At 38.8% G+C, this 13,717-nt stretch overlaps 1 protein-coding gene across 1 annotated transcript; it reads left to right on the top strand.

Moving 5' to 3' along the window:
• The first annotated feature begins 231 nt into the window (after positions 1–231).
• On the top strand, positions 232–11,439 carry LOC145433201 (bile acid-sensitive ion channel-like). Its single transcript, XM_080310170.1, has 9 exons — positions 232–638; positions 2,259–2,394; positions 2,961–3,173; positions 4,855–5,062; positions 5,386–5,572; positions 5,664–5,803; positions 8,817–8,924; positions 9,001–9,133; positions 9,413–11,439. Exons 1-9 carry the CDS (start codon positions 320–322, stop codon positions 9,517–9,519), a joined length of 1,551 nt encoding a protein of 516 aa, XP_080166296.1. The 5' UTR covers positions 232–319; the 3' UTR covers positions 9,520–11,439.
• The last annotated feature ends 2,278 nt before the right edge of the window (positions 11,440–13,717 follow it).

The raw sequence follows: 13,717 nt of genomic DNA, 5'->3' as shown, positions 1-13,717 counted from the left end.
GACCAGCATAGTCCGATTAGCTTGTTAGGTGCTGTAAGTTGATAGATATATATCAGGATATTCGATATGTTTAGTAAGGGTATAACTTGGTTATTTTCGGTGAAGCAAGATTATGTGCCCGCCTCTATTCTCTGCGAAGTCTGCACTAGTGAGAGAGCTTTGCTTTCTCTCGATTTTATGAGGTAAAATAGATCACCCGTTCAAAGAGATTCCGAAAAACAGCTACCAAGTTTTCTCTGGGTCAGCTAACTTGAATAGATATAAATGGTTTACCTATATATGTGGACTCAGTGTAGGCGAGTAGTACGAGATCGCATTCATGCTGCCCGTTTATAGTGGGAAAGTATATCCCGATTCGAACGATCATAGAGAAAGAACGACAGATCTGGATGATTATCAGTTGATGGATAGTATGTCAGGCAAACCATTTCAATCCAACTATGAGACAGAGTTAGGATCGCCGAACATGCGTTCCAATATCTCCAAGAAGAATGTTGCGGAAATCGATATGGCCAGAGATGGCAAGCATGAAGATCCATTGGAAAACTTTGCTTCAACAACTACAATGCACGGGGTTTCGTTTTACTACAACAGCAAGTCAAAACCGATCAAAGCCTTCTGGATCATTCTTTTAGTTGGTTAGAACAGAGGCCTCAAACTCAAATGTGTTCCCGTGCCCATTTCTTATAGTCTTGATGACGCTGCGGGCGTATAATTTACAAGTAGGCCTTATTTGACGGGACCTTGCAGGCAGGCATTCCACAAACATCATGAAATGTAATTTACTATTGAACTGTTCACGCTGGCACGGAAAAATCACATTTTGAAATATTTGAATAAAATTGTTTTTGTGTCGTGCATAATTTAAAAAATGAGTAGGCTAATATAGACATCATACGGGAGGACGCATCATGACATCGTAAAAGCTGTCGGGTTATAATATTGCAGCTAGTGGACCTTTGACGTGTCACAATTTTATGTAGAATATTTTAAAATTTACTGAAGATTGGCCTGATGTCAGAGCATTTGAGCAGCGGAGCCTATTCCGTTTTTTTGATATAGTCGTGATAAGTAGGCTATTGTTACTGTCACTGCCAAAGTCAAATTTAATCAGCGTCAGATATACCTTCGAATATTATTGGAACTTATCAATAACAACCTAAATATAATCATTATTGCACCATGGTAATAGCATTGCTTCCTAACCTTTTTAGCGATCGTACCCATTGTCCTTTCAAGAAGATTTCTCACATCTCTGTCCGTTTTCAACATAATTTCTGATGGTACCTATATTTAAATCAGAAAGCCCATTCTTATAAAATCACGCATAGCGCGAAAAATACTTTCCAGATCAATAAATTAGCCAAGAAAATATTCCACGGCATAGAGGACTTATTCAACAATACATCTCGTACCCTCTGATGTGGTGTTTCGTATCTCGAAGGGGTCTGCGGAACTCTGGTTAAGGATCACTGGAGTAGAAATATCCAATCGCCAATCCATTGGTGTTACAGCTGTGTAGGGTACCACTACCTTACTCGCCACCGATAATAACATGGATAAAGAGAACAAACAACACCCAGGATGTATAACCACGTCGCGGGGGTCACAGAATGCCAGTTGTTGCCATACTGATCTGATTAGATAGATATATATCCTACGCAGCGCAAGCTACGACCTTTCGATATATTGCTATTCCCTATGACCGTTTCATAGATTGTTGCGCCTGTACGAACACCAATTCACCGTTCCGGGGCACAAGCCCTTCTCTGATTTTAACGTTTGACCCGACTCAACTAGGGTCATTTTTATTTATTCACTCAGTCAATTCGTAATCGAGTAATTTTACGAAAAGTCCCACCTAACCAAATCAAAATTTTCAGGCACGAATCATCAACGGGTCGTGTTTTATCATCATGAACCAGAAATGTGACCTGATCTTCGTCCGCCTGGTAGCTTTTAAATGTGATGTGATAGTGAAGTCTGTGGAGATTTAAGGTTTTGTAGTAGTTTTATAGTGAACTTTAATTTCTTAAATCTAAAAAAGATATATGGCACTTGAATCTAATGTCCGAATACTTGAAATTCCCTAATGCCATCGCGGGCCGCACAGAATGTTCTCGTGGGCCGCGTGTTTGAGACCTCTGGGTTAGAATATGCTTATGTATTGCTATACGCGCCTGTGATTAGGAATCGAAACAGGCAGGCTATTGGCGCAGACTGTTTTAGCGCACGGTTGCAAGGTATTTTCCTTTCAGGTATGGGTGCCATGTTGACATATCAAGTCGTTGATCGCATTGTCGCGTACTTTGATTACGAAACGAATACATCAATAATTCAGGAGTTTGTGGTAGAGATGCCATTTCCAGCAGTAACGATATGCACATTCAATAGGTAATTCCTATGTCTAACCGCACGGCGCACATACTAGTTGCAATCTTGTAAAGTATCAAATGAAATTTGCGAGCAACGCATGTTTCAATGGTTGGCTAACGTGGATGCATCTGTTAGGGCTGGACACAATAATTTGAGTAGGCCTACTCGAATCTGAATAGAGTATCAATTCTAATGCTTCGAGACGACTATAGTAAAATATGAGTTATTCGAGTACCTTTGCCATTAAGAGTTAATGTCTTAATCGCAATTTTAGTTTCGATAATGATATCTACTGCGGAAGGCTGTAAACCTCGATTGGGCGTATCGCAGTATACGAAACAAGTCGTACAAAGCTACGCACATGAGTGAAATGACATGTCTGTGACGTCATAATCAAACCACAGCATTGTCACAAAGTGAAATGCAATAGGTACTCGATTTTGCTCAGCCTTACCCACTGTATCATGAATGCAAACCATCACGCTTTCTTCTTCCTTAATGCACCAGAAAAAAAACTCGAATAGATACTTTAATATAAACACTTGATGTAGCTTCATATCCAATCGACTTTTTCCTGTTTTAAGATTTTATATGGAATCGCAAGCATCGCCATTGATCGACGCGATTCACGTGTTCAATCAGCTCATAACTCCGACAAACGTGGGGAGAAACGGAATCAGAAATCACAGACCTAATTTGAGTGAGGTGGCCGATCTACTGGACAGTGAATTGAATATCAGAAGATTGCTGAGGAAGCACGGATTTTACCTCACCGGAAAAGTGATGCCACGTTGCGTGTAAGCATGCATGTCATTTCTCATTATTTTTATTATCATCTATTTGAAGAGCTTCTTCTGGAGGTACAGAACTTCAGTATACAATTGAATAGTATATTCATATTGAAATGAAACCCGAATATTTTCGGCTGACACTCGTCAGGGGTATTCGTCAGGAACTAGTAGAGAATTGGAAAGAACATTGTATATCAACAATCCTATCACAAAATATGACGTCACGATTGTTAATATAAAATGTTCGAGTGTCAGCCGAAAATATTCGGGTTTCATTTCTATATGATTATACCACTCAATTATTATCTATTGCAAAAAGTTTCGTGCTTATCATTTCCGCGACCGGTTCTGGGGAGCGGTTACGACATTTTACTTATTAGTAGAGCGATATTTTACCCCCAGAAGAAGATTTTGACTAAAAAATAAAATTTTGACATTTCATTACGTTATAAAACTTAATTTTAGCAAACTTTGCCCTCATGTATGTAAATTATAGGCGTTTTAGCACATATTGTTATAATTTTACTAGTTATCTTCTATTCTGGTTGGAACTGTATGTCTTTACGAAGTACTTTGGCCTGAAAAAACTTTGTTTCTTAAAAACGGACAGATTTTCACATGAAAAAAACTTTATTTTAACGAAATCCGCACCTATGAAGAATTCCAGTAGTTACATCACGCATTATGGTGGAAATAATTAAAATTTGTTGTAGTGCAACGAAAGATGCTTTCCTGCATTCTCGGGCCAAGAATTGACGAAAAATGTGGAGCATAACACCATGTAGACCTATATTTGTTTCATTTGACTGTTTATGATTCACGATGAGCAGACAATGGGCCATCTACAACGGAATGCCTACAAGATTCCAAATTATAAGTTCACCGACAGTACAATCATCTACGATACAAACGAACTGCAGGTTGCAAACAATTTTGACCTTGTAAACAATTTTTCGACCTAACGCTACAATTTTGACAAAATTTTGACTTTTTTTTCAATGTCAAAAATATCGCCCTTCTGATTACAGACATTGAACCGTAGGAAGTATATCAAACCATTGAACCCGAAGAAATATCAAACCATATCGAGTATATCAAATCAATCTCGTGAAATAAAATATTTAACAATTATTATGTCAAGCTGCAATCATAGTAAGGCAGTGTTTCACATCCTTTGTTGGTATTGCCTGATAAATTTAAAGAGATTGCTGGGGTTAGAGAGCTTCAATATCTGAATAATATATCCCTATAAAATCAACCCGAATATTTTTGGTTGACACACGGGTTAATATTTTGGCACTCGGTTTGATTTCAATTTGAATATAATATTTAATTTTATACTGACAGAATTTCCTTTAGCTGCGTACCACCTCTTCTCAGAAAGAGACAATTCGGCCTATAGTCCGTGTAAAATATCCCTAGCTATTCGTGGATGACTGATCTGGGCATGAATCTCGATCTAACAATAAGTTTCAAACTACGGCAATCGCTGTAAACATATGATGATAGCATTCTCAATTAGAACCAGCTAGCAACACATTTATTATTACACGTACAGACCTACACTCTGCTTCAATTAAATAGGAACGTTGCAATAGTAGTACTTTTTAAATATATTGTCGAGAATCGTATTCAGAAACGACTCCTTTGTACAACCAGACCGCATCAACAAGATTCATACTTGCAGGTTCAAATACGAGGATTGCTCATCCGAAGATTTTTCTGAAGTCCTGTCGTGGATGGGCGTCTGTCATACCTTCAACGCTGATAACGTCAGTAAAATTCAGAACATACCCGGAGCGGGAAACGGTCTTTCTGTGACCTTGAATGTGCAGCTAGACGGCATAACGGAGGAGCCCGTTTTTGGTTTACGGGATGCGGGATTGAGAATACAGGCATGAATATTTTACGGATATACTTCTATTACGAACAAATTTGTATAGCATGCTTCAAACTACAGCTATTCTGTTTGATTAAAGCCGGTGAAAAGATGTAGTCAACATTATTATTACATCTTGCGTGAGTTTATCATATCATCCGCTGTTAAGTGACAGCATCCACTTATTACATTATTGTGATTGTATATATTGGCATCCTCGCTAATTGTGGGTATATAAATTCGCATCTGAATGAGATTTAATGGAGCGTCGCAAAATGCTTCCCAAAGGCTTGTCAGACGGATATCACAATGATAAGACAAGGCAGCACATTTTATCAGGTCCATCAGCGTGGCGAAACACCCGATGTAGGAAGCTTGGGCATGTCCATACCAGTCGGAAGAAAAGCGTCTATCGAAGTAACCCGTCAGGACTTCAATTTGATGTACAAGCCGTGGGGAATATGTGACCCATCCAACGAAAACTTAAAGTTCTTTCCCGTTTACACATTGAACAATTGCCTCCAAGGTCTGCGTATTTTCAACATATTTCAATATATACGAAATGGTTCACACATCACACATTGTACATTATACATTGAAAATGCATTCATTTCCAGAATGCTACACCAATGCTGTGATTGACCGTTGCGGATGTTACATTTTCACGCAATACTGGGCGGAGGAATATGGCCGACAATGTACTATGTCGGAAATGCAAGACTGCGCTTATGAATACCTAATTCATGTGCAGCGAACTGTGAGGCAATTACTTATATTTAACAATATGATATACTGAGTATGTGTTTTGTGGTATTGGACGATTAAAAGTATAAGTTTATTCCTTATTTTAATGTGAGGAGATGGGGTAGGTTGTGGGTGAATCCACACCAAACATGACAGACCTGTAAATGTAAGTTTCTTTATAATATCTTTGAATAGCACATTCATATTGAAATAAACCCTAATATTTTCGGCTGGAGCGGGTCAAAGGTATAGTCACCGGAAAAGTAATACAAAAGTACCTTGCTTATGAACAGTCATTGTTTTCCCCTCACATTGTAACAAGCCTTCCCAAATGTATCCCATTATATTTTGGCAAAATGACGTGCGGATAGGCCTAGCAGTGTTGGGATCAAGTCACTACCTTCGAGTCACGAGTCATTTCGAGTCATTGCACATTTTGACTCGAGTCAAGTCACGTCAATCGATTTCCAAAGGTGACTCGAGTCAAGTCAAGTCACTCGATTTTTGAAGGTGACTCGAGTCAAGTCGAGTCAAGTCAAGTCAAGTCACGAGTCAAGTCACAATTCAAGTCAAGTTGCCTATTAGAATTATGAGGCATGATTACGTCATTGCATTTTGCTAGCTGTCTGAAATACAGATTAAGTGGTCATTATTTCTGATCCGATGAACGAATATAAATATACACGCAAGAAGGTGCTGTATCGCTTACATATACGTAGAACTATTTAACTACGTAAGTAATTGCATAGCCTCAGTTTATAGTTACCAGCCAAAATAGAGAATAGAGAATAGAGAGACGAATTGATAAGATGCAATACATTACCAATTTATACATACTGATATGATACAATTCGAGTCGGCGCCAATGGGTGAGGAGTATATAAACTATCTTCCAATTCATTTTCAATAAAACAAGATGTTTGGTTAAGGTAAGAACAGAGAATAGAAATAGACATTTTGCTATTAAATTACTTGTTTACGACAACGCTGTAAGCTTCGAACACTTCGTTTGTGGTCAATTTATTTGTGAGTAAACAATGACGGCTCAGTAAAACGCACCATAATTGAATGATTGGTCGCTCTCGCGGGTTACACCAGCGTTTCGCGAACATATGCTAGATTCATTGATTTTCATCGACACCGAAAATATTATGACTTGAAATTGACTCGTGAATTTTGCTCCGAGTCACGAGTCAATCCACATTTCTGATACGCCGAGTCAAGTCAAGTCACTTTAGCAAAGTGACTCGAGTCAAGTCAAGTCAAACGAAAAAGGTGACTCGAGTCAAGTCATGACTCGAGTCATCCCAACACTGGGGCCTAAGGCAGCGGTTCTCAACCGGGGGTCCGCGAAGCAATTTCAGGGGGTCCGCGAGACCTCTAAATTTTTAAAATGGTTGATAACCAAATTTTTATTGTATTTTTTCATTTGAGAAAGCTTGAGGGAGTTTCGCACCTCAACTGCTAAAACCCCGTGACTCATATCATAATAATAATCGTCTGACATGGACGATGGTAGTGTGGAAACTCATTTTCATTGCCAATTTTCGAATAACCTGCTGATACAAACATATTGCTCTTTAGAGACGTTTTGTTGAGGTTTGTGGAAAAAAAAAATACGGAGATAGTAACGTCAATCAGGGTGACTTCGTAATGTCTACGAAACCTTCTCGATTTGAAGTTGTCAGTCTCATCAAGTTAGTGAGCAGTCGTTTGAAATTAAAAAAAATCCGAAGTATTTCCATAATTTGTTCCAATGCAGGGAAAAGCTTCTTGGAGGTACAGAACTTTGATATAAAATGGAATAGCATATTCATATTGAAATGAACCCGAATATTCTCGGCTGACACTCGTCATAAATCGGACAATGATATACCTGCTCTTAAAGCTCGGCTATCACATTTGAAGCATTCTTATTGCGGATGCCCTATCGACAAGGCTGATTTTTTGATGAACAAGGAGTGTTGCGTTGCTATCAAAGCATTACGCCCCAACTCTGAAATTCATATCCCTAGTTTTCTTGGTACGCAGCCTCTTCTTGTTAATGTTCAATTGTTCATGGTCGAAACTGTTTGCTCATAAATATATATTTAACCCGAACAGAACAAGTCGTTTCATGACAGTCTCTGGTTGGAAAACTTGGATCCATTCTCTGGAGCATAAAATTTGTCTATACTTTTAGATTAGGATTTCACTTCGACTGTAGAAACTCTCTGCGGGCCGATCAAAATGCCGTCGCGGGCCGAATCCGGCCCGCGGTCCGTATGTTGCCCGTCCCTGCACTGGATGCGGGACGTCATATGTTCATAAAATATTTGTTTCTTCATTTTGGTGCCATAAATGTTGCGATCACACCAAAAGTATCGTCGGAAGCGTTATACGTAAATATTGCATTAGCCTCCATCTATCTTTACGGAAATGGTTTTCGGCACTCCTCGTTTATATCAAAACGAATACGCGGATTTTCAAGACACGACCACGTACTTCAAGAAGTACAGCAGAAAAATTAGCTTTAAAATAATAAAATTCCACCAATTTCTACAGAAATAGTATGATGTTATCTTCAAGAAAAATCACTATTTTGTTGTTTATCACAAGCCTACAGATAATATTTGCACCAGACAAATTAAGGTTACACCATAATAGGGCTAAAATTGAACTAAAACTTGAGGGGGTCCGCGAGGGTCCGTGACGGTCAAAAGGGGTCCGCGAAGCCAAAAAGGTTGAGAACCACTGGCCTAGGGCATGAATTGTGTATGTTGCACAGTTGATGAATTAATGTAGAGATGTCAACAACAGCTTTGCTCTTGGAAGCATCGCTGTAATTCCCATTGTGGTGGAGCTATCTAATCGTTTCTTTTTTATTATTTTGCATTGCAATTAGATAGCTATACAATATAAATTCCTTAATACCAGTTGTTTGCGATGAATATTCACTAGTTAAAGTTCAAAACTTGCAGATATATTTCTATTACACAAATGTTCTGGTATATAACAGTTTATTTAGCTGGCCATTTCTGATTTAGCACTCTGCCGATATATGCAATTGCACAGTTCCATGCTCCCACTCCGACTTCCATAGTACAATCTCGTACGCGACGTTTCCCAACCCGCCAACAACTGGTGCGTTAGCCGTAAGTATAGCAAAACTCCAAATAAAGTACGGTGTAACCATGTAGGTATACATCAACTTTGAATATATACTTCTAGAAAATTTGGGAGATTCCAGAAACTGAAGCGTCTCAAAACGTTGTGGAATTCGATTTATATTTCAAAGCGATGAGTTATAGTAAGCTAACGCAGTCGAAAAAAATCGACGAATCGTCTTTGCTCAGTGATATAGGTGAGTAAACATGATATCAAATCCAGCTTCCGTAATGAAAGAGTGTCCCATTTTATACCGGTATTAGTGATATTTCTGGAAATTCTGTGTTCCAAGTCTCCGAAGAGACTATTATGACGAAAAACCCAGACTAACTTGTATTAGTGCGTGATAAATCGTACCAAACGATTGGGATTGAGACACCTCTTCTGCATGTATGAATCAGGGATATCTAGATATCCCTGGTATGATTATTGGCCTATCAGGCCTATCGCAATGATATATTGACTTTGAATTCAGGTGGCCAGTTGGGATTGTGGCTTGGGATGAGTATCATTACTGCGGTAGAGATCGTGCAATTCTGCGCTCGAAAAGTTTGCAGATGCGGCAAAACGAAGAAAACGTGAATTTATTTAATCGGAAATGATAAATGAGATGAAATAGCATATATGGCCTTTGCACTGCTAAGTTTTCTGATTTTATCCATCGACTTCGGATTATAGTAATACATTTAACGTCGATAATACGATTATTATCGTGGTAATCCAGAGGTATGGTCAAAGTAGTCAAGAAAGCTAATCAAGTAGAAGTAGAAGTAGCGACGAAAAAAATATACTCAGGTACGAGAAGAGCAACCTAAAACCACTTGAAGTAGAAGTAGAATTGACTGACTTTAAATCTACTCAAGTAAGTAAGTAGTTGTGAAAACGATTGTAATTCGTTCGCATGGATTGTCAAAACCTGCAAAGTTGAGCTATGCGAAAGGTGCAGAGCTTGATTCATATTTAAGCATACCAGCAGGTATCCAATTTTCGACATCATACGCATTCGTCCACATCATGGGATGAAAATGCTAGGATTGATATGTAAAGGCGATATACTAATTATCTGTTTACTCTAACAGCCCGTTTTAGAAAATATCATGGTATGGCGCCGTCCCCCATATTATAAGGCCCGTATAGTTTAGTCGGAGAGCAATACGGAGAAGTTGTATAGGATACTTTATAGACACTTTACACAATTAGTAAACGTTGATAAAAAATATGATGGATCGTAAAAATGCCATATTGTGTGGCTTTATTTCGTAAGTTCTTCTATACTTCAACATGTATATGCTCTCCAGCCAAAAGTGAAACTTATTAAAACTCTAAGTATGATGCTAGGAATTGAAAGAGAATTATATATACTACTTCTAAAAGCGGTAAATGTATTTCATGTCTTTAGTCCAGAAAAGTTTCAAAGGTTTTATGTTAAAACAGGTCTAAAGCTAGAAAAAGGTCAGAGTTCACTTTTCCAGATTAGGACACGTCTAGGACTGCTAGATTACGATATGATAAGTAAATGCTAGATTGCCAAACATCAGTTTCAAATGCGGTGTGAACGGAACCATGCAACCCGCTACTTAAATTATATTCATTGATACTTTTGTGAAAGCATACTGTTCACTCCATATCCACTGTGCGCGAAGCTCGACGAAAATTCCGGGCTTTAACTCAACTTTTATGAAAATTAAATGTTGATATTTCGTGAATACATCAGCCCCGAAATTTATCTACGAAAAATCAGTAACCTCGTTTGATCCGATAAGCACAACATTCTTGCATGAATGAATAAGAGAGAAAAAGAGAGAGAGTGAGAGAGAGAGAGGGGGCTTCTAGCGATTGTGGCGTCGATAAAATACCCAGCTTTCCACACAAAGTTATAGGTGGACACATTTTCTGCGAAAAACCAATCCATTTCCATTGGCTTGAGACCCGGACTGGTTCTCTCACCAGCGGCTGGGGTCTTGTGAGCCAGTCAGCGCCAATCAAACCCACAACCTCTGATTTGAGAGTGGAGTGGTATAGTAAAGTGCGGTCGCTGTCTCATTCGGTTTCTTGTAATGTCTCTAATTATTCTGTTGGAGGTTTATCTGTGCTTCTCACCGCTGACCCCGCTTTACAAACAATGTGTTGAAAAAGCCCAGAAACACAGTAAGCCACGCTGCAAAAAGTTGGCATCCGAGACACTAAGTTGGATGAATGGGAGGGTGAAATGAAAGTGAACGATTGCGAAGCGCTTGGAGAACGATGCAAATGTCAACAATACTGAAAGATACAAAAAAGACAATGACAATGAACTGTACAATATCCATGTCGTGATGCACAAGGCCTAAAAAAGGCTATAAGCGTCACTGTAAGGCCTTGAATTGATAATAATAATAATAATAATTATTCTGCTGTGTATTCCCATCGTATCTTATCGCTGGTACACTGACAATTTTCCCAATTCACGGAATGTGTTCGAGTAAGAAATGCATTCATAAAAAATACTGCGTCCGGGAGGAATGCCTGCATGCCTAAATGTCCGGAGTTTTGAAGGCTTGAAGTAGGCTCAAAATTTGTTTCGTAAATCAACATAAATAATATTATTTTTAAGCCAATTTATGCTATTTAAAATTATCTTCGTGTTGCGCGCGATTTATTATAACGTATATTGATATTAATATGGGGACCACGTACCGCCCTCGCAAAAATTGCAATCAACAACAAATAAAAATAACCATCATTTAGTGAAATAATAGTAATCACAATTATAAGATAACGGTATTTTCCTAGCGTTGGTTAAGGCCGTTTGGATGCTTTAGTTTAGTCAAACCTGGGAGTCGTTTGCTTTTATTCTGGGGATCACGAAGATGTTGGACGTTATCAGCTTCCAAAATAGGCCGTAAGTAAGTCTGGGCAAGCTGACTTTTGTTTCATTAATTTTTATTAATCAGCCTATCATTTTTTTGAGTTGGACTGCGAAACATTTTAAAATTGGAAATGAGCTCACGGGGCTAAGAGGTTGAAAACCACCGGATGTGCAATCTATGGTGTATTTTGTAGTAATATATGGAAGAATCAATACTGTTGACAGAATTCTTTCACCAATTTTATCAAGCAGATGCATATAGTATGTTCGCAAGATGTTGTATAGATTACCCCACGGTGGGCCCAATAATAGTGCTTTTATTGGCGGGAGAGGGCTGAAAAAATGTTTTTTCGGACTTGGTTACAACACGCAACCAGATAACCGCGCCGAATTAACAGTATAGCAAGGCTGTCAGACATTCAACCGGCGGATCGGATAAGGTTCACCAGATGATTTCATCCGGCCCGTGAAGAAACCTGTTGCAGACCCATCAGGCAATCACCAGAGCTCACACTAGAGAAGACTCAATTCAAAACCTATATTTCACTCCACTCCTGTATACAGTCGACAGGCGAATCTTTGCTATTGTAACGTCATATTAACTGACAATGTGTTCATACCTCATTGTAAAATCTGCTAATGGGCGCTAAAGAGTGTCCGGAATTTGATCCACAAAAATGTGGTAAACCTAATCTAGAAACACAGGGATGTTGCAACACGTCACAAATTAACGAGAGTATGCTGTTCGCGGGATTTCGTGTTTGAGAGCCTTCGTAGTATTACGATGCTCGTAATCGTAAACATTCCTTTATCACAGGAGTGGGCTATATGCGTATTGCTATCGTGTTATTTCTTTTCTTATCGTTTACGTAACAAATTTAGGAGGAGGGGCACTAGAGAGTTAGAACTCGAATCGAGTTCACTTCGTTTCACCCACAGTAATGGTGCATGGTTCTCAACCGATGATAAATCATTTTGATCTACAATGAACTTGATAATTAATCACAGTAGCACACACACACGATCATTCCTTGGCTAAATTGGTGAATAGGGCTCTTCCATTTGTATTGTAAAGGCTAACTAGCAATAACTGCAGAGTTTGGCCAAGAAAATATTGTTGAGCGATAATTGCAAGAAAAGAATGTATGAACAGGAAAATAGAACTTTTATGACAGAATGGGAGGGATAGTCTGCATGCAGTGATAATGGTGGTACGCCAATGTGCCTTATCTGTAAATATTTGCCAATATTACAGAGCGGAAATCTTCCTTAAACTTTTATGTTGTGGCTTTTTCATAACTCTGGATTTTGATATGCGGCTCGCACATGAAGCAGGTCTGCCCACCCCAGCCCTATCAGATTAGATCTGTGGTAGGGTCGTAGCAGTGACTTCAACTCAATCAAAAACAGGCCTTCCTCCATATCTTGTAATCAGAGGTGGTCAAAGTAGTCGAGTAAGCTACTCGACTAATATCGACGCAATATTTTACTCAAGTACGAGTAGACGTAGTGTTTTCCGAAGCAGCCCCAAACTAATTAAAGTATAAGTATAATTTGCTGTATTTGAAAACTGTTCAAGTAAGCAAGTGGTTTTGAAAAGCAGTCATAAATACGTGAGAGCTGAGTTTTTGTTGCTAAATGACTACATTCCATGCAGTCTGAGCTACATATTTTCAGCAGCATTAGGATTCGAGCGCATAATGTGATACAATGATAGCTAGCTTATACCTTTTTCACCCAAGTGCCCCTCTTCAGAAAATGTGACGGTATGGCGCCATCCTTTGTATTACAAGGCCACTAGTTACTATGAGTGATAAGGATAAGTTGTATCTGATACCACAATAACGCTTTTTGCAGTTGGCAAAAAGGCAACTGAAAATATGGTGGATCGAGTAATTCTGAACATTTTGCTGTGATGAAACTTTTGTATTG

The sequence above is a fragment of the Botryllus schlosseri genome, chromosome 2 (assembly GCF_051294905.1).
Source record: "Botryllus schlosseri isolate E-star chromosome 2, Bs_hap1, whole genome shotgun sequence".
NCBI lineage: Eukaryota > Metazoa > Chordata > Ascidiacea > Stolidobranchia > Styelidae > Botryllus > Botryllus schlosseri.
This window is presented reverse-complemented; position numbering and strand designations above follow the sequence as displayed.